The sequence below is a fragment of the Eschscholzia californica genome, unplaced genomic scaffold (assembly GCF_041429995.1).
Source record: "Eschscholzia californica isolate CP2 unplaced genomic scaffold, dmEscCali1.0.p SCAF_1, whole genome shotgun sequence".
Taxonomy (NCBI): Eukaryota; Viridiplantae; Streptophyta; class Magnoliopsida; order Ranunculales; family Papaveraceae; genus Eschscholzia; species Eschscholzia californica.
This window is the reverse complement of record NW_028238198.1, coordinates 6,041,279-6,061,392: the sequence shown is the minus strand read 5'-3', so window position 1 is coordinate 6,061,392 and position 20,114 is coordinate 6,041,279. Positions and strand designations below refer to the sequence as shown.

At 37.1% G+C, this 20,114-nt stretch overlaps 2 protein-coding genes across 7 annotated transcripts; both read right to left on the bottom strand.

Moving 5' to 3' along the window:
• Positions 1–5,973: 5,973 nt before the first annotated feature.
• On the bottom strand, positions 5,974–8,095 carry LOC147563596 (cytochrome P450 CYP82D47-like). Its single transcript, XM_086638960.1, has 2 exons — positions 6,957–8,095; positions 5,974–6,742 (listed from the first exon to the last, which is right to left on the bottom strand). The coding sequence occupies exons 1-2, from the start codon at positions 7,959–7,961 to the stop codon at positions 6,107–6,109; spliced, it is 1,641 nt and encodes a 546-aa protein (XP_086495086.1). The 5' UTR covers positions 7,962–8,095; the 3' UTR covers positions 5,974–6,106.
• A 319-nt stretch (positions 8,096–8,414) lies between these two features.
• LOC147563595 (uncharacterized) lies at positions 8,415–12,102 on the bottom strand. 6 transcript variants are annotated; one of them, XM_086639010.1, is made up of 10 exons: positions 11,213–11,901; positions 10,153–10,783; positions 9,917–10,003; positions 9,759–9,803; positions 9,560–9,655; positions 9,364–9,465; positions 9,040–9,126; positions 8,888–8,955; positions 8,708–8,794; positions 8,482–8,676 (listed from the first exon to the last, which is right to left on the bottom strand). In XM_086639010.1, exons 2-9 carry the CDS (start codon positions 10,717–10,719, stop codon positions 8,713–8,715), a joined length of 1,134 nt encoding a protein of 377 aa, XP_086495136.1. In that variant the 5' UTR covers positions 10,720–10,783; positions 11,213–11,901; the 3' UTR covers positions 8,482–8,676; positions 8,708–8,712. The 6 variants fall into 6 exon arrangements, with proteins under 6 accessions (XP_086495109.1, XP_086495099.1, XP_086495130.1 ...); XM_086638983.1 differs by having other exon boundaries at positions 8,415–8,794; positions 11,764–12,102; XM_086638973.1 differs by having other exon boundaries at positions 8,415–8,794; positions 11,213–11,923.
• Positions 12,103–20,114: the final 8,012 nt, after the last annotated feature.

Sequence of the window (20,114 nt, the reverse complement as noted above, 5' to 3'; positions counted from 1 at the left end):
ACCCACATTCTAGTTGAAGACGGGTCCTATTCAATTAATTTGAAAACCAACTTGGCCGTAGTGGTCGTTGATTCAGGTGGGCACTTATTTCTTTTTGAAAAATGTTTGGAGGTTGCTTAATTGCCACATTTTTGGGCAAGCAAGTGTTGACTTAATATCAATTTGTTCAATTTTGGGAATTTTTTTTTGTTGAAATCGAAATGCATTAAACTACAAAATAGTTAACATCACAAAAATAAACATCAAATTTCATAAATGAAGAATTGCATAAAATATCTTCGATCTATAAACTATTCTTCATTCCGCAGCCCGCACATCCGACAGCTCATCTTGATTATTAAATAGAATTTGATCTTAAGGTTCCTCCTTGTTGATAGAAAGATGAAACTCGTACCTAACGTCCTGTAACATTGAAGATGGATAAAACAAACACCTAAAATTCTTAAAAGAAATGAGGATATTTGCAAGGAGGAACCAACAACTGATTCCGAATTATCCCACTAGTATTCTCCAAACAAAGAGACCATGCTCACTCGAATCTTAAACAAAAGAAACGAGTCAAACACCTGGTTGGGATCGTTGTCATAGCAAGAGCATAAATACCGAGCTAATCCAACAAATGATCGCAATTGAATTGCGAAACAGGGTGGAAGTGAAAATGTTAAGGAGTTCGGATAGAAGTTTAGATCTATTCGATAACCACAGACAAAAGTAAGCGACAAAAATAATAATCCCAGGCATTAGGTTTTGGTGAAGATCAGTAGCATAAATTAAGGGATTTTTTCTTACCCTCGTGATGCAGGGGCACCCGGCGTGGAGGCTTTTTCCATGACTAAACCGGGCCATGGGCCATCCGGCCATGGAGAGTAGCTTTAGGAAGTCCCAATTTTAGTATGATTATTAGAGAATTTAGGTTTAGGAAATTATGTTATTTTAGTATTTCCAATAATTGGAAAGGTCCAGATTTGAGTCTAGTTATTTAGGAAGTTGCAGTATTTTATTTATTTAGGAAAGTCTAATTCAAGTCTATCTAGGAAAGTCCAGAATCCTATAAAAGGATATCTAGTTTGTCCATTATTCCCATGTTGAAGAGAAAACCCAATCAAGTTTAATCGAGTTTACAATTATTTAGAATTATTTAATTGTTATTTTATCGTTCTTCGTATTAGTTTACTTTATTCTTAAATTCCGCTGCGTTCTACATCATGTGGTATTCAGAGCCACCAAAGTTTTTGGCTAATGATTCTGGAAATTTTTTTCCAGACCAGTTACATCAGTATCAATCGTATTATATTCGTCAAGATGATTATATTCAATCAAATTATACTCATCAAGAGATAACGAATCAATGCTCATGTTCTTCATGTTTATATGTGAATAACGACTCGTACAACTATCATTGGAATCCGGGAGAAATCGAACGAGAAACCCCTCCACAACCGTATTCATCATCACCGTCACCACCCCCACCATTGTCTTATACAGCTTCACATCCATATTCTTCTTCTACACCACCTCCGTACTCTTATTATTCACAACCGTTTTCACCACCTCTACCTTCATACACTTATTATTCACCACAATCACCACCACCACCGCAACCTTCGTACTCTTATTTTACACCGGCACCGTATTCACCACCTCTTATACAACCGTATTCACCTCCACCACCAACACAATCATCTTCTCTTTCCTATTCACCACCACAACAACCACAACCGTCTTTTTTTGAAAACAGTTCCATCGCTATTACCCGATTTAGTTAAGGATCAACATGTGGTGAACGACATCAAAACAATAATACGTCAACCATATTCATCGTCTATTTTAACTTTCAATAAGGAAGAAGAAAGAGAAGAACACAAAGAAGTTGAAGAAGACGCTCACAACGATGTTCAAGTCGACGAAGAAGAAGAACAAGAAGAAAAAGAAACGTACGAAGAAGTTGAAGCTATAGGTATTTACGCAATTACTTCATCACAAACTACGAACGAAGGAAAACCTAAAATAACAAAGGAGAATAATAATCCATTGGAGAAGATTACGAGCTTGAAAACTCTTAATAATATCCTTTTGAAAGAAACAAAGGAGCGACGTGATCAGGTTAGTACTCTTATGAAATCTAAAAGTGATCTTGAAATTGAAATCGAACTATTTATAGCTGAGAATCAAAGATTAAAGGAAGAGAAGAAGATTCTTCAAGATAAAGCTATGGAAGCTGAGATTAAACATAACTTAACCCTAGTGAATGAAGTTGCGTTAGAGGAACAGATGAATGAAGAAGCTAAAGAACTGAACGATCAATTAAATGAGAAAATCAAAGAGGTTATTGAGGTGAATAATGAGTTCAGTGATGACAGAATTGAAGTGAATAACGATCGTGAGAAGAGGCAAAAAGAAGAAGATAGATTGAGAAATTTAGTGAATGATTTGGAGAAGAGTAATGAAGAATCTCAGAATGAAATCAAGCGGATCTGGAAGATTAATAATCGAATTCTCGAACAGAAATCAGACATGGAGATGAAGTTTTGTAATCTAGAGAAAGAAAAGATTGATCGAGATGTTGAGATCAAGAAATTGCAGAAGCAGCTTGATATCGTCAATGGAGAGTTAGGTCGTGAACGAAGTTCTTCTGAAGTTGTTGTTCGTGAGATGAATTTGATCCAGAAGAATCTCGATATTCAGGTAATTGAATCTAAAACTTTGAAATCAAATTTCATTGAACTTGATAAAATTAGATTAGAAATTCAGGAGAAACTGAATCAATTAGAGAAAGAGAAAGAAATACTTATTGAGGAAGGAAAAGTTAGGGAAATGAATATTCAATCTTTGATTAAGGAGAAAGATTTAGTTGATGGAAAGTTGATTGATTCCTTGAAATCAATTGAGAATCTGAAGAGAGAGAAAGATGAACTTGTTAGAGAGAAGGAAGAGATTAATGAACAGGGAACTAATCTGAAGATGAAGATGGATGACTTACAAAAGGAAGTTGAAAAGCTTAAAACCACCATATCTGTAATGGAAAAGAGTGAAGTAGAATTACAGTCGAAAGTTTCGAACACTTTGGATGAAGTAGCAAGAAAGTTTAAGAAAATAGACGAAGAGAAAGCTAATCTTGAGAAGGAAAAGGTTAAGAGATGTAGAAAATTATTGGACCTATATTCTCTAAGATCGATTCTCCGAGGATCTTTGCAACGTTGGATTCGGTATGAAGGTGTTTTGGTCCTTATTCTTCTTCGAAATTCCGGCAAATGTTGAACAAAGTGGGAATTACGGATCGCCATAACAGAGTTCACCGTTTGCTGGTGCATTACGTTATTTTCTTCATCAAACGGTTCGAGACGAACCTCTTGGGAGAAGGGGATGCTGATGCAGGGGCACCCGGCGTGGAGGCTTTTTCCATGACTAAACCGGGTCATGAGCCATCCGGCCATGGAGAGTAGCTTTAGGAAGTCCCAATTTTAGTATGATTATTAGAGAATTTAGGTTTAGGAAATTATGTTATTTTAGTATTTCCAATAATTGGAAAAGTCCAGATTTGAGTCTAGTTATTTAGGAAGTTGCAGTATTTTATTTATTTAGGAAAGTCTAATTCAAGTCTATCTAGGAAAGTCCAGAATCCTATAAAAGGATATCTAGTTTGTCCATTATTTCCATGTTGAAGAGAAAACTTAATCAAGTTTAATCGAGTTTACAGTTATTTAGAGTTATTTAATTGTTATTTTATCGTTCTTCGTATTAGTTTACTTTATTCTTAAATTCCGCTGCGTTCTACATCACCTCGTGAAACGGGTTGTGCAAGGCATAAAAGGGGAACCCTAATACATCAACAGGGGGTCATCTTGTAGGAGGAAGAGAGAGATAGGAAAAGGAGCGGAGAGGGGGGGAGCTATTTGGACTTCTTTTTGGGGCATAATTAAATATAAGGATCTTGGATGATTTGTTTCTCAAATTTTTCTTTTCTTTCGTCTCTTGTATTTAAATTCTTCATGTTGATCATTGTTAACATGGGTTTCTAATCCTCCATCTCAGCTTTTTGGAATATTTGAGAGGGCAGAAATTCTTGCATTTTTTAGAATACCATTCTAGATGTCTGCAAAGCTATCCCTGTCATTCGTCGACTTACCTTTGAGTCTGGGTGACTGGTTAGCAGCTCTATGCAAAATTCAGTGAGAGAAATTACCATTCTTCGTTATGTTAAATTGACAGGTTGCCCAAGAAAAGCTCCTAAAATTACACTCATTTTTTAATCACTCACCGGACATCTCTTTTTCTCTCTCTAAACTCTCTGCTTCTCTCTCTTTCTAAACAATTTGTCTCTGTCTCGCTCTTTCTCTTTTTACTGTTTCTTAAGGAATTGTCTATGCAGTTGGCAAAATTTTATAAGTATTTTTTTATTCGTGTTTGAATAACGAAGAATGAAATGGTGTGTAACTAGAAAGAAAAAATTATTCTCAAACTTCTCTTTCAAAACTGATATTGCAGAAACAATTTAAATCTTTTTCTTCCTTTTTTTTTTGAAACGGTACATTGAGAGAGGGCTCAGACCCAATTAAATAAGAATAAAAGAGACTACTTAATTCTTAAATACAATTTTCATTCTTTATCCTCACGGATATCGTGTAACTCCTCGGTGAAACTCGTCTGGTGGAGTTCTTCATGTGTGTGTGTCGTGTTCGAATTAGTTAACATATCTGCAGCTCCATTCGACTCTCGGTATATGTGTTCGACCTCCAGTTCTTGTAATCCCGTAGTGAGGCACAAAATTCTTCTCCAAATGTTCCAACAATGCCACGGTGGTTTAGGGCCATGTGTGGTAAACAATTTAAATCTTAATAGCCACTACAGACTTTTTCGTCTGAATCCCGCCCCAAGCACCCCTAACTTCACCAGTTCTATTGAAGTAATAGGAAGAATATCTTCCATAATCTCAATTGAGACTTAACAAATAAGACAATTAGTGATCTTTTTCAGTTTTCCATTGGATCACTAATGTGACATTCAAACTCAAAACTTAGTGTCACATAGGATTTTTAGACTTTGAGGTAATTATTTTAGAGGCTCTAGATGTAGAGTGTCATTTTATGTGGTTGTGAGTACCAACAAATCAAACTTCAAAGTTTAAACTAGTAAAAAAGAATATTTTTTCACATTTTTTCTATTAAATTTAAAGTGACATATGGATTAAATAGTATTATTTTAGAGATCGAGATCTCCGAAAATAGAAAATCTTTATTTTACTAATTAGGAAAAAATATCATAAGTGACACTTGATATCTAGGACTTTTAAAAAGAATTCTTCAGTGTCGCGTGGAGATGCTCTAAGACCTCATAATTAATAATATACTTCGAAATTCTATAGCAAGTATCTCTTCTGCATTATTTGGGTATGCGTCACACGGGGTGGATCCAGGGGATGCGTCGGGTGTTGCAGCATATTTTTCATTAATTATAGTTTTTTTTTTTATGAAATTCATTAATTATAGTTAGAAAATAAAAGAAAATAAAATTATGTATACATATGTATGTATATGAATTAGTCTATAATAAATAAATAAATTAGTGGTAGCTTAGTGGTTTTCCCTTTGGTAGAGGGCCTAAAAGATCTTAGGTTCAAACCTATTCACTTCGTACTTCTTATACCGTATTAATTTATGGTCAGCTCTGTCTAACTTAAAATTTGGACTCCGCTCCTGACATCCATAATACTCTATAACGTATTTGTGTCGATAATTTTTCTTTCGTTAGTTATTAATTTTTGGAAAAAGAGATCGTTTTGTATATAACTTCGCTCTCCTATCTCCAAATCTTAGATCCGTCTTTGCGTGTCATTTGTTCCTTTTTCTTTTTCTGTTTCTGCTTGTACATTACATCCATTTGAATCATGGTGTTTAGATATCTTATGGGATTCCTTAGTTGTCTGTGAATTCAATAACTGAAACCATTGTGTAAGCTCATTGTTGCATGTTCATGTATCAAAATATACATCGATTTATTTATAGATAGATTCTTTAATACAGAAAGTGAGAATTAGTCTAATTGTTCATACGTGGAATAGTATAGTCCGTTTTATTTTTTAGCCGACGTCTCTACATAATCATAATACTCAATAATCATAAAGTGGAAGAGGAAGGCGTGGGGAAAGTAGTACTTCAAGTGGATTTGCTCTGGGCATAATCAATCCTGAATCTTCAGTCATATCCACGGAGGATGAAGACGGTGAGCTCAAGTCATATGCTTGTAAAAATCGTGCCAATGTCATGTGAAGGATCTGCATTGCAAAGTTGATCCCTGGGCACATCCTTCTTCCAGACCCAAACGGTATATACTCAAAATGTTGACCCCTAAAATCCATCTTGCTACCCTCACCTTCACCGTCAAGAAACCTCTCTGGCCTGAACTCGGATGGATTTGACCACACTCGTGGATCACGATGCAACTTCCATACGTTCGTCAATACGCGGGTGCCAGCCTTTACTTGGTACCCACCGATATTGCAGTCTTCAGTGGCTTCATGGGGTACTGAAAGTGGACCTGCTGGGTACATTCGAAAGGTTTCCTTGACAATAGCTTGGAGGTAGACTAAGTTTCCAATGTCTTTGACTTCTACTCGTCTGTCTCTGCCGACTTTTGTGTCTAGCTCGTCTTGAGCCTTGTTTAAGACCCGCTTGTCGTTGAGTAATAAGGACAGGGCCCATGTCAAAGAAACAGATGTGGAATCTGAGGCTGCTAAAATCATATTCTGCATCAATACATAAACCTTAACAGTTAACATCATCTCTATTAACGTTAACTTAACGATTTGTGACTCAAGCTCGAAGAATTAACCTCAACTTAATGGTTCAACGTGACTCTATAACCCAAACTCAAAAAAGCAAAGTCATGCCCTAAATCCAAAACTCTGCACATATATGGGACCTTTTTGGACAATAATAAAAAAAAAAAAGAGTACTTACAAGAGTGGTGGCTTTAATAACAGTATCTCGACTGTGTTTAATGAAAAGAGGACCTTCTTCATCATCATCTGGGAGGACAGATATCAACACGTCCATGAAGTCGTTACCATCACCCTCACCACTGTTGAGCTTGCTGCTTCTAGACAACAACAAACTCAACTTCTTATCTTGAAGCCACTTTTCGGCAACTTCGTCTATCTCCTTGGCTACCTTTTTCATGTTTTTTTTTTGTCCATCCAAATCAAACCAGCTTAGGAACGGAAGAGTGTCCGAAGCAGTTGAAATCCCAGATAGTTTGAAGAACTCATTTATTAACTTATAGAGTTTTTGACCTTCATTTTCTTCCCCATCCTCATCAGTAGAATCACCATACTTGCAAACTCTCTTTCCTACAACTAAGTTCAATACAATGTTCAAGGTCAAATACCCAAATAACTGCCTCATTTCCAACTTAACTGAGTCCTTTCTAGGTTGGGTTTCTTCCCAAATTCGGTACAATCCTTTGATGAAAATGTCAATCTCAGTGTGAGGGATATCCTTGAGCAACTCAAGGCGTCGAGGCGAGAGTAATTGGAGGGTAGATATCTTACGAATCTCACGCCAATATGGGTCGTAAAAGGCTAAACCAAACATAGCATAGTCATATGCCATGTAAGTGCCAGCAGCACTAGATGGACGACTAGCGAGGAACTTGTCATTGGAGGTGAAGCATTCCTTTGCCATTTCCCAACTACTTACAACTACAGTTGAGTATACCCCGAACCGGACCATGAAGATAGGTCCAAACTTGTCAGCCATATCTCCTAAAACTCTAAACAGAGGCCGAGATCCTACTAGTTGGGGAAGATGCCCGACTATAGGCCATGCACCGGTAGCCTCGGGCAGACGTCTCACTTGGTTAGCCTTATAACACCTTAATGAAAGCTTTATTAGATAAAAAAGGAAGGATACCAAAGCTAATAAGCCTATAATACCTTGAAGGTGGAGGAAGATGGGCACATCCATAGATTTAGCTACTTCTTGGTAAGATGGTTGAGAGAGAGAGAGAGAGAGAGAGGGTGGGGGGAGGAGTGGATCCGCAAGAGATATATGAGTGAAGTTGCTGATTTTCTTTTCTTTTACCAGACAAACAAAACCAATGGTCTAGAAGAGATAAGAAGTGCTGTAGCGTAAATATCTACTGATGCCTTTTGAGTATGTTAACTTTACTGCACAAGAGGGGATAAAAAGAACTCCATTTAGCCCTCTTAACCAAGGATATGCTTTAATTTTCCATAACTATTTTGAATTTCCATAACTAGTCCTGAACTTTTGTCTATTGTCCTCTTTTCTATTTTTTCAATTTTTTGTAAATATCATATTACTGTTTGCCACAAAAGAATTTGCCACCATAGGAAAAAGAAAAAAATATTTGGTTCTCATGGACTTGATGATTATAGGGATAAGAATATGAAAACATTAGAATGAAATCATTTCATGATTCTTTATATATTCATTCCTCCCTCAAAAAGAAACAAAAAACACATCCATGACAACATTCTTTTTAGACCTTCACGTCCGGTGCAAAATAAATACGTCCAAAATTTAGCAAATATCCGATCTCAAAACTGCTCAAACTTCCAAAACATTTTGTGACTACAAGCGATCTGATAAACAAAAATACCCGCCGGTTAACTTGAAAATTGCAGATTCCAACCACTCTTGATTATTCATTTCTGAAGTGCACACACCTAGAAAAGAATCTCATAAAATAAGACTACAACAACAACTCGGCAATCTGTATTGCATTGAGAGCAGCTCCTTTGCGTATTTGATCACCACAAACAAAAATGTCCAACCTGTTTACCGAGTTTACAGTTCTTAAGAATCAAACTGGTATATTAAGTGAATGACAGATATGTAGATTGGCTTGAAGGATTTATCTATCTTACCCATGATTTCCATCTTGTGATAGATCTCGACGAATTCTACCAACTGCAACATCATCTTTGTTTGATACCTAGAAGCCAAGATAAATCTCTTTCAAGAAACCAGTGACTAAAACATGAGTGAGAGAGGAGAGACGAGTGTGTTTGAGAAGTACCTCAAGTGGTGTAGGGAAGCGATTAGAAGATCGGTCATCAATAACAACTACTCCGGCAGCTTTCTTGAGAATATCCCGTGCTGTGTTCTGAACAGTTAACAATTTTAAGACAATTAAAAAGATAAAATCTACTCATAAACCATAAGAAAGAAAACTCTACCCTACTTTGTTCCATTTAATACACATTATTGGGAGGTATTCGAGATTTGAAGGCATCTTTTGGCTCTATCCACAACCACAAAACTAAGGTCTTCCTCAAGTAGAGTTTTGTTCCATGAGATTTTTGTTTTAATAAAGATATGTATCATTTGCGAAGGTTTATACCTCATCAACTGGAGTCTCAAATTGAAGATTCACACTTTCGGCATGTGCACGCATCACAGGAACTCGTATACACGTGGCGGTCACCTTGACATCGTTGTCATTCTGCAATTAAGAAAATGGTAATATATTTTACATTATACTTAAATAATGAGTAAATCCAAATGAAGAGAGTATAAGATTCAATTTCATCACCTACCCAGATTTTTCTGGTCTCCTTCACCAACTTCATTTCCTCTTCATTGTACCCATTTGAGAGAACAGGTGCATTGTGTGAAAACAAATTAAAAGCATACTGCATACAAGTATTAGGGAAAAGAAAAAGGAAAAATATCAATGTGACTGGAAGAATATAAACCAAAATATTGAGTATAAATATGTGATATGAATAGACGAACCTGTTGATTGAAAATCTTACAAGTTGGTTCTTTTCCCTCCAGAACCTAATGTTGAATAAAGAGTAGGTTATTTAGTTAAGAATCGATAAACATGAGCATATCAAAAGGATATAACAATCATATTGAGATAAATATATTGAGATAGTAAACGAAAGAACCTCACGAGTTTGTAGTTCAAGCTCTTCCATTGCAGCAGCACCAGCACCACTCGCTGCTTGATACGTGCTAACTACCATCCGTACCACCTACTAGATGCGAGAATAAACATTCAGCCAAAGAACTAGGTAATTTTTCACTGATGTGAAACTCACCCGCATATTTAGATTCTTATATATTAATACATATGAAAGACGTGAAGTTAAAGATCAAAATTCACAAAAGCTCGAATTCATACCTTGGCGTGGCGATGAAGAGGTGTGGCTGCCATTAAACAGATAATAGTAGAACAGTTTGGATTAGCAATGAGAGCTCCTTTTCCCGATCGAAGTTTAATATGAGACATAGCATCTGGATTAACTTCTGGAATAACGAGGGGGACATTTTCATCCATTCTAAATGCGGAGCTATTATCAATAACAATCGAACCAGAGTTCACAGCAGCAGGTCCGAATTCCTTGCTTATCGATCCTCCGGCACTAAAAAGTGCAATGTCAATACCATCAAAGCTATTGTGCTTTAATTCCTCAATGACATAATCTCTGTCCTCAAAAGTAAGGTGTTTCCCTGCTGATCGTTTACTAGCAAGCATACGGATACTTCGGTAAGGAAAATCACGATCTGAAAGGACACTTAAGAACTCTTGACCAACAGCACCAGTAACACCCACAACAGCTATTGATGGTCCATCTTCCTTAAGTGCCATTCTTACTGATAAGTTATTCCTTCGTCTAATATTTGTCGAATTTGGAGCAAATTTTGTAGCTCCAATGAAAGGATTGTGATGGTTAATGAGAGCCCTCATTTTTAATGATTGTCAAAAATTCTCTCTAAAAAATATCACCTCCTAGAGCTGAAAAATCTGCTTTCTAGAAACCCAAAAATTAAATTTAGTACCATGACCAATTAGAATAGATTTCAAAATGAAAAAAGAAAATTCAAGTAGAAACAAAAGGATAACAAGTCCCCACTTTCTCTATCTAGTATCTTGTCAAATACAAAAGCAACCCAAGTTCTAATTTCGATTGCAGAATCCTATCAAGAGTATCAAGAAAAAAAGAAATGAGAGACCTTTTCCTCAAAAAAGAAAGAAATGGTCCAACTTTTAGTGTAATTTCCTAAAGAAAAAGCTTTGGGATCTACTTTTTCATTATTGTGTGAATTTTAGAATGAAGATTGAGATGGAACAGAGTAAGTTGGAAATGAAAACAAAAAAGAATCATCTAATCAACACAGGGAAGGGATATCCCACCACCATTACTAACTTTATATACAAGAAAAGTGAGATGCATCATTACCTCGATGATAGTCTCTCAGGACTGAGATTTCTTGATTGGTGCTACAGAAGAAGAAGAAGAAGAAAGTAGTGGTGGCTGGTGAAGATAATGCGGAAATTCTAGGGTTTTTTTGCTACAGAAATGATGCTATGCATGATGGGAATCCCGCCCAATCCCGCCTACGTGGCGCGCCAACGAGGCATACCATCACACGTGTATCTGAATGTTTAGGAGGGATTCGAGATTTTCGAAATTGATCCCTATAAAGTGGTTCAACAACAAATAAGGGTTTTCTATGAAAAAGGGGTAAAAGTACCCTTTCATCAACCTCAACATTCTTCCTTTCTCTACATTAAAATCTAGGGCAAATCTGAACAAATTTCAGAACAATTTAAACACTTAGGGCAAAGCTAAGCAATATAATATGTAATCACAACAATCTTAGAACTATCAAAATCATCACATTACAAAATTAGGAAAAATTAAACAAGTTTAGATTTGTAGAGAGAGAAGAGAGCAACAAAACCTGGAGAAACGGTTAACAAGTTAAAATAAAGAATCTGGATCCTTACTTGAAGAAGAAAAATGATGAAGAAGAGCCCTAGGTGGTGAAGAAAGAAGATGAGGTGATGAGGAGAGAAAGTCGATGTGAGCTATGTTCGGCTAGCAGAGAATTTTTAGGTGATGAATGGTTTTTATCCCTTTTTTTTTATGCAAACCCAATTTGTAGTTGAACCAATTTGTAGGGATCACTCTCGAAAACTTGAATCCCTCGCAAACATTCCGGTACACGTGAGATGCTATGCCCCGATAGCACGCCACTTAGGCGCTGTTGGCAATTTGAACCATTGTTTAGTTGAACAATTGCCTTGGTTGAATTAAAATTAAAAGAGACACATCCCTAAGATAATGTCTCTCCATATAGATGTCTCTCCATATAGATGTCTCTCCATATAGTCACAATCATCTCTATATATACATAATCCAGATTTCATCTTAGATATAGAAAAATCAATTAGTTTTCTGAGTTTAGAGTTTGCATTAGAAGTCTAAGAAGTCTAAGAAGTTAAGAGAGTTCTCTACTTATTTGGTTCGAAGTTTCTTGAAGAACGAAGTGCTGCGCTTCAAGAAGGTAAGACTGTTTTATCCTGGGAGACGATTCGTATATACAACCCGACTTAGCACCATTGCGGGACGAATAACGTCTCAAGGAGAGAGTATTCAATACTCGACTCGGTCATAAAACTATTACTTGTTATTCTACTTACTTGATTATATAATTTGTCGAGCGGAATCATTATCGAATTGTGTATTCGAGAAGGACAATTAAACTAATTAGTCCAACAGGCGCACACGGTCGGGATTCCCACAATGCATCGCATCATTTCTGTTTGGCTAGAGAGGTTTATCAAATTTCTTAAAGACGCGTTTGAAATAATATGATAATGTCGATATTGTTGAGACTATCCGGGTAGAAGTTACCACTTTGTAGGGATCACTTTCGAAAACTTGAATCCCTCGTAAACATTCTGGTACACGTGAGATGCTATGCCCCGATAGCACGCCACGTAGGCGCACACGGCCGAGATTCCCACCATGCATAGCATCATTTCTGTTTGGCTAAAGAGGTTTATCAAATTTCTTAAAGACGCGTTTGAAATAATATGATAATGTCGATATTGTTGAGGCTCTCCGGGTAGAAGTTCCCAAACAGGTCCTTAAACCGATGCAGCCTCCACGGCCCTCTCTCTTTTTTTCTAATTGAAAAAATCTATCCATCCCTCCATTTGCTCCCTTTCTCTCACTGTCTATCTCAATCTTACTCTCTCATGCTCTCACACACACACACGCTCTCTCTCTTTCTCTAAGAATCCCCGCACGAATGGAAGTGTTCTCTTTGCCGGAACTAGACCCCGAGGAGAGTTCTGTGGACGACCTTTGTTCCCTAGCGACCACGAAGTCTGAAATCCTCGTCAAGGTCTTCCCGTCGACAGAACAATGAGAGAGACAATAAGATAGTGAGAGATATAAAGACACACACACAGTGAGAGGGAGAAAAAGAGATAACGAGAAAGACAGTGAGTGAGTGAGTGAAAGAGAGAGAGATATATTGAGGTGATTGGTGGTCAAAATAGTGGTGGTGGTCTGAAGTTGCGGTTGTAGAGGAGAGGTGAAGACTAGGGGGCAAAAAGTATTCAAGAAAATTTTTGGGGCTAAAACAAAGATGCTCCCACAGTCAATTTTGATTGATTAAGTCTTTATTCTCCGGAAACTCTTAAGAAGACTGACTTTAATGATATCCCAAAGTCGAAAGCCGCACCCTTTTGGTTGAAGTTCATTTGGAAAAAGGAGTACAACTAATTCATGTTATATCATTCTCTTGTGACTTTTTGTAGTTCGTGGTTGTATTTTTTTTTTAGTTGAGACACTATGTAGTTCGTAGTTGTAGTTGTAGTTGTAGTTGATCATCACTATTGTTGCCTTGTTGGAGTGTCGTTACAAATCAGCCCTCTAGACTTTGAAAATGATCGAAATAGACTGGTGTTATACTAGAACAATACATCATTTTAATTTTATTTACACGGTCGTTTGGATAGTTTTCTTATTGAAAATCGTTGGGATAGCTGTAACTGGTAAAAATTATATTCTTAACAAATGCAGAAAGAGATAGTGATCATTTTGTTAACTAGATGAATATTTTGTATTGGGTTGGGCGTGAAAGTTTTGTCCAAGCATTACATCTTAATTGCCGTCCACAATGAAATAACACAGTTTTGAAGTTAAATTTTTAAGAGTTATTTCTCAAATGGCCCCCAACTTTGTGACCAGCTTCCTGCCAGGCCTCTTACTTTAGCAATAATTCCTGTATGACCCTCATTTTCCATTATCTTTAACATTCTGTCACTCTCTCTCCTCCATCTCATTTTCTCTTTCTGCCACATCATTTCAGCACGCCCCATCATCATCTTCACCGGCAGGGGTCGCTGGCCGGCCAAATTTCCGGCCGCCAGCCTTCAAATTTTTTTCTTTTTTTTCTCTCTCTTCTCTCTCTCTCTAAACAAAATTTTGGGGTTTTCCTTCGCCCGGGGGTTGTTAATCACGAACAGACCCAGATCTGGGTCTGTTCGTGATTAACAGCCCTCCGGCGAAGGGAAACCCCCTTCGCCGGAGTTTAGAGAGAGAGAGGAGAGAATTTTTTTTTTTTAAAAAGAGAGAGAAAAAAATTTGACGGTCGCCGGCCGACAACCCCTGCCGGTGAAGATCATGATGTGGCAAAGAGAGAAAATGAGATGGAGAGAGAGTAACGGAATATTAAAGATAACAGAAAAAAGGGCCCATATGTGAATTATTGCTAAAGTAGGGGGCCAGGCACGAAGCTGGTCACAAAGTTGGGGGTCATTTGGGAAATAACTCAATTTTTAATAATGTGAAAATTAGGGGTGTACACGAGCCGAGCTCTTAACGAGCTGCTCGAGCTCGGCTCGACTATTGCTCGTGCTCGACTCGAATATTAACGAGCACGAGCTTAACACGAACCCAAAATCATGCTCGTTTTTGTAAACGAGCCGAGCTTGATCATTCTTTAGTGTATCACGAGCTACTCGTAAACAACTCGTTTAACATATTCTTATAATATTGTAGTACATAATTACGTATTAGTATTGAAACTTGTACATGAAATATCAACCATTAAAAACTTATCGGAATATTAATCATTAATCATTATTATTGTATGTGACAAATGATCATTAAAGTATTTTGATAATTTAGATAGTTTTAATTTGAAGTATTTTGATAAACGAGTTTAAAAGAATGCGGGCTCGAGCTCTTTCAAACTTATATGAACCGAGCTCGAGTTCGAGCCCGACAATCAAATACACGAACTGAGCTTGAACATCTTACTACTCGGCTCGGCTCGACTCGAGTACATCCCTAGTGAAAATAAATATAAAGAAGTTATGTTACATCTTGGAAAATATGTAAGAAAAGCCTAAAATTTGGGCCCAAATACGAAAAAAAAACTCACTCGGGAATAATAATGTAAAAAAAAACCTAAGTTTTAAACTGTTGACAACACTTTTAAAACTGTTGGCAACACTTTTGAAACTGTTGACAACACTTTTGAAACTGTGACAACATATATAATTATGTTCTTAATTATGTGTGAACAAAAACAAATTTGTTCATACATTTACGAAATTGTTGAGAGTAAATACAAAATTGTTGAGAGCAAACTATGTTTTGTTCAGAAATTTTCAAAAATATTTTGTAATTTCAACTTTTGAATTTATCTTGTATTATTATTTCGGGTTAGACTTCATTTGATATTTTGACCCGAATTTTGAGCCTTATAGTTTTCCTCTCATCTTGATCTTGTAGTTCTAATACTACAAGCTATCTCAAATTGTAAAACGTAAAAACAATCCATAAAATATTCAAACTTCGACCAAAAAATTGGGATTAAAAAATAGAAAATGTGGGTAGGTCAAACTTTAAAGAACACTGAAAGGAAGTGTCCTTGTCAATGCCACGCATTATTTGTCAAGAGTTTATCCAAAAAGAATCTGCATGAAACATGGTAGGAGTCATGTTCGTCTACTTAATTGCATATTACTTTTCATTTATTTCTTTACCAAAATAAACATTTATCTCTTTTTTTTTTTTGTTGAAATAAAACATTCATCTCTTTAATACTTATTTGCATATGAGAATGGATTTTAGTTTTCAGTAATTAGTCACTTTTGGTAATTGAATTAGAGAAATAATATCATGTTGCAATTCTTTGAATTTCAAAAATGATGCACAGAATTCGACAGGAGTAAAGAAAAAAAAATTTATATTTTCAAAACGAGATTTTTAATTTGGGTCGGAGGAAGTAATAAAAAAAACCTTAAATATTGAGTTAATTCCTATATGGCCCCCTACTTTGTGACCAGCTTCCATTATGGCCCCCTTTTTTTCGTAAATTCAAATATGACCCCCTATTTTCAGGTAAATGTCATTACTACCCTTCCTAATTCTAAATTTAAAACATTAAAACAAAATTATTTCCACCTCACCCCTCTCTCCCTCCACCTCATCTCACCCTACACCTCACCCTTCTCTCTCTCTCTCCAAATCACCTCTCTCTCTCCAACTCACCTCTCTCTCTCTCTCCAACTCACCCCTTTCTTCTCCGGTGAGGTGGCCGGCCGGAAAATTTTCCGGCCGGCCACCTTCAAATTAAAAAAAAAAAAAAAAAATTCTCTCTCCTCTCTCTCTCTAATTTTTTTTTTTTTTTTTCTAATCTCTCACCTCTCTCTCTCTCTAAAACTCTGGCGAAGGGGGTTTCCCTTCGCCGGAGGATCTGTTCACGAACAGATCTGTTCGTGAACAGATCCTCCGGCGAAGGGAAACCCCCTTCGCCGGAGTTTTAGAGAGAGAGAGAGGTGAGAGATTAAAAAAAAAAAAAAAAAATGAGAGAGAGAGAGGAGAGAGAAATTTTTTTTTTTTTTAATTTGAAGGTGGCCGGCCGGAAAATTTTCCGGCCGGCCACCTCACCGGAGAAGAAAGGGGTGAGTTGGAGAGAGAGAGAGAGAGGTGAGTTGGAGAGAGAGAGAGAGGTGAGTTGGAGAGAGAGAGAGAGGTGAGTTGGAGAGAGAGAGAGAGGTGAGTTGGAGAGAGAGAGGTGAATTGGAGAGAGAGAGAGAAGGGTGAGGTGTAAGGTGAGATGAGGTGGAGGGAGAGAGGGGTGAGGTGGAAATAATTTTGTTTTAATGTTTTAAATTTAGAATTAGGAAGGGTAGTAATGACATTTACCTGAAAATAGGGGGTCATATTTGAATTTACGAAAAAAAAGGGGGCCATAAAGGAAGCTGGTCACAAAGTAGGGGGCCATATAGGAATTAACTCTTAAATATTTGATAAACGCATAACTTCTTCATGACTTTTGGCAAGACTATGTTTCTTCGTCCCTTATCCTTCACTTAAGTCTTTCTCGTATAATCTTCTCATCTTTCCTCCTTCACTATTCACTAATCATCAGGTTTTTTTTTGTTTTTAGACACAAAATATTCATAAATTTTAGTCATTTAAGTTTAACTAAATCGTAAACATAATAAACTAGTAACACTTAAATAGTAAAAATATCAAAATAGACAATTATTATTACAGTACTTAGAATTAATAAGTACCAGACAGCATGCCATCATAGATTATAAACAATAAATAAGTCCCTGATGTCAAGAAATCTAGTTAATTCTTATTTAAATTTTATAAATTAGATGAGATAATTCAAAAATATAAACTCTAATCTACATTGATCTAACTCACCAACTCCTACTCTTAGAAGGAGGGTACACCCTGCCCGTTGAGCTAAAGGCCCCTTATGTTTTATTTTGGCCATCGTTTGGGAAAGCAAAAAAGGTTTCCGAAGAAGACGGTGGAAAACAAAAAAAAAAACTCAAAGCAAACGCACCTTATAAGTCGTCGGCCGAATATTACCGGCGACAGCCGGCGACTTCATCATCTTCTATCTCTCCCCTTTCTCTGTCTCTCTCCCTCTCTCCCTCTTCTGCCTAAATTCCGGCGAAGGGAATTGGCCCTCGGCCGAAACTTTCGCCTGAAAAACTAGACAACCTCTAAATTCCGGCGAATGGAGGATACCTTTGTCTAGTTTTCCAAACGAGTTTCGTCTGGATCTGGAGTCCGATCGAGACGAGCTTCGCCTGGATCTGGAGTTCAGATCCGGACGAAGCTGTTTGATTCTACCAGACAACCTCGTCTGGTAGAACCAAACAAGGTTCCGGCGAAGGGGGCTCCCCTTCGCTGGAATATACATCAATAGAGAGACAGAGAGAGAGACAAAGAGGGAGACAAAGAGGGAGAGAGAGAGAGGGAGAGAGAGAGAGAGAGAGAGAGAGAGAGAGAGAGAGATGAAGAAAGAAAGAGAACTGACCAGAGTTTATGGTCTTGGCAGAATGATCGCGGGAGTTAATGGTGGTGTGAAGGGAAGAGGGAGGAAGAAGAAATCTTTTTTCTTTTCCCAAAACTTGTTTGGAAGAAACAAATTAGATTTGTTTTACCCCGGAAAAATTTCTTATTTCCCTGAAACATCGACCTTTATTTTAACATGACAATTATATACTTGATTTTTTAGCCGACGGTAGAATTATTACTGATGGGATATCGTAGTCCAAGTAGCTAGGTAAGTTTAAACTAGTTGTATTTGTCTCTAAGACATAGGCATACTTGTTATCGCTAAGATGTGTTAGTATTCAGTCTCTCTTACGTAAAATGTTTGGGTCGTGGCTTTGAGCATCCTAAATTTGAATAAAGCCATCGATCAATTAGATTTGGTCCGGGGAGAAATTTGTATTGAGTCCAAAAATTGGTTTGTTTATTTTTTTTTCCCACTTAATCATCTCCAACATACGACCACCACTCACCACCTTCGACCACTGTCCACCACTCCCGAACCTTAGACCACCGCCAACGCAGACCACCGCCGCCACTTCTCTCTCTCTCTCTCTCTCTTTTTTATCTTTTTTCCTTCTCTCTTCTTCTGTATCTCTTTCCCTTTGGCGCTCTTTCTCTCTCCTATTTTCTCTTATGTTGCTCTCTGAATGTTCTTGCAAAGTGAGTGTTTTCTTTGTCGGAACCCTCTTCATCAGAGACGAAAGGTGACCCCAAACATCGCTTCTAACGAAACCCTTCTCGAGATTTTCAGACCCTTGCTCGGAAGTTTCGTGGTCAATCACCCACAAGATGTAGAGAATACATCTCGTAGTCAGTCGACCACTGGATGTTTCGTGGTTGGTCCACCACAAAACCCTCGACCGAGGGTCTGAAACAGAAGATGAATGAGACTTTTCCTTTCGTCCGTACACTATTTGAGATGTTCCAGAACCGCGGCCTAGAGTCTAAATTTAGACCCATCATAATCAAGCAACGAACTAAAAAACACCACCAAAGTTTATACTGTTGTCAAAGGATTGATCTTGATTAAATGTGTTTGAAAAGAAATAACCAACCAATGTAGAACCGTATAGCACAATAAAAGCCACAAATGCACCACAATGGTCCAAAAGCACTAATCACACATTCTCCCTCAAACTTTTGTCTTCTTTGAAAAGGCACAAGAAAGAATAAAAAATTCTTTTGTATTGTCCAACTAAACCAGCAGACAAGTTTTGAGTTATCCTTTTGTTGCGTATCATACCCATTAACTCCAATAAGTATCCGCTTACAACAATATTGTCACTATTGAATGTATGGAGTTGTGCTCCAGTAGTTGTGCACTTTTTAAGTGTCCAAAAATTATTGATCTCTTCTTTAAATCAAACTGGTAGAAGAATTCAATTCCTAGATGTTTAATTCAAAATCAACTTAGTGATGACTGAAATCGACCAAGATAGTACATTCTTGACTATTATAATCTCATAACTTGAGATTGTTATCTCCATACAGTTAGGGTGTGACATGTCCCGACAACAATATTTCCATTACAAAATAAACCGATTTTTGTAAGAATTGTTTTTTTACACTACCACAATCCACAAGAAGAACCATGACATGCTTTTATAGAGTAGGGAGAAGAATTTATTTTTGAAGATGTTAGCACTTATTGAGGTAAGTAACCGTGATTTTGGATATCAATTTATAAGAAATGAAAATTGATTTAAATCGACTTTTATTGTTTTTTTTTTTTTTGGAAATCAAACTTCATTGAAACGCCAAAAAGGCTAATGAGAATTACAACATGAAGTTTAAAATAACAAAGACACAACCAAAATCGGACAAACAAGACAAGTTATGCCCACTTGGGGTGCTTCTAGAGCTGTCTGATCTAACTAGTGGACTACTTCTGGTGCAGCCGCCACTAACCAACTAAGGGTAGTTTTATAACCGATGCTTCTTTCACCTTCTTCTCTTCTCACCGTCA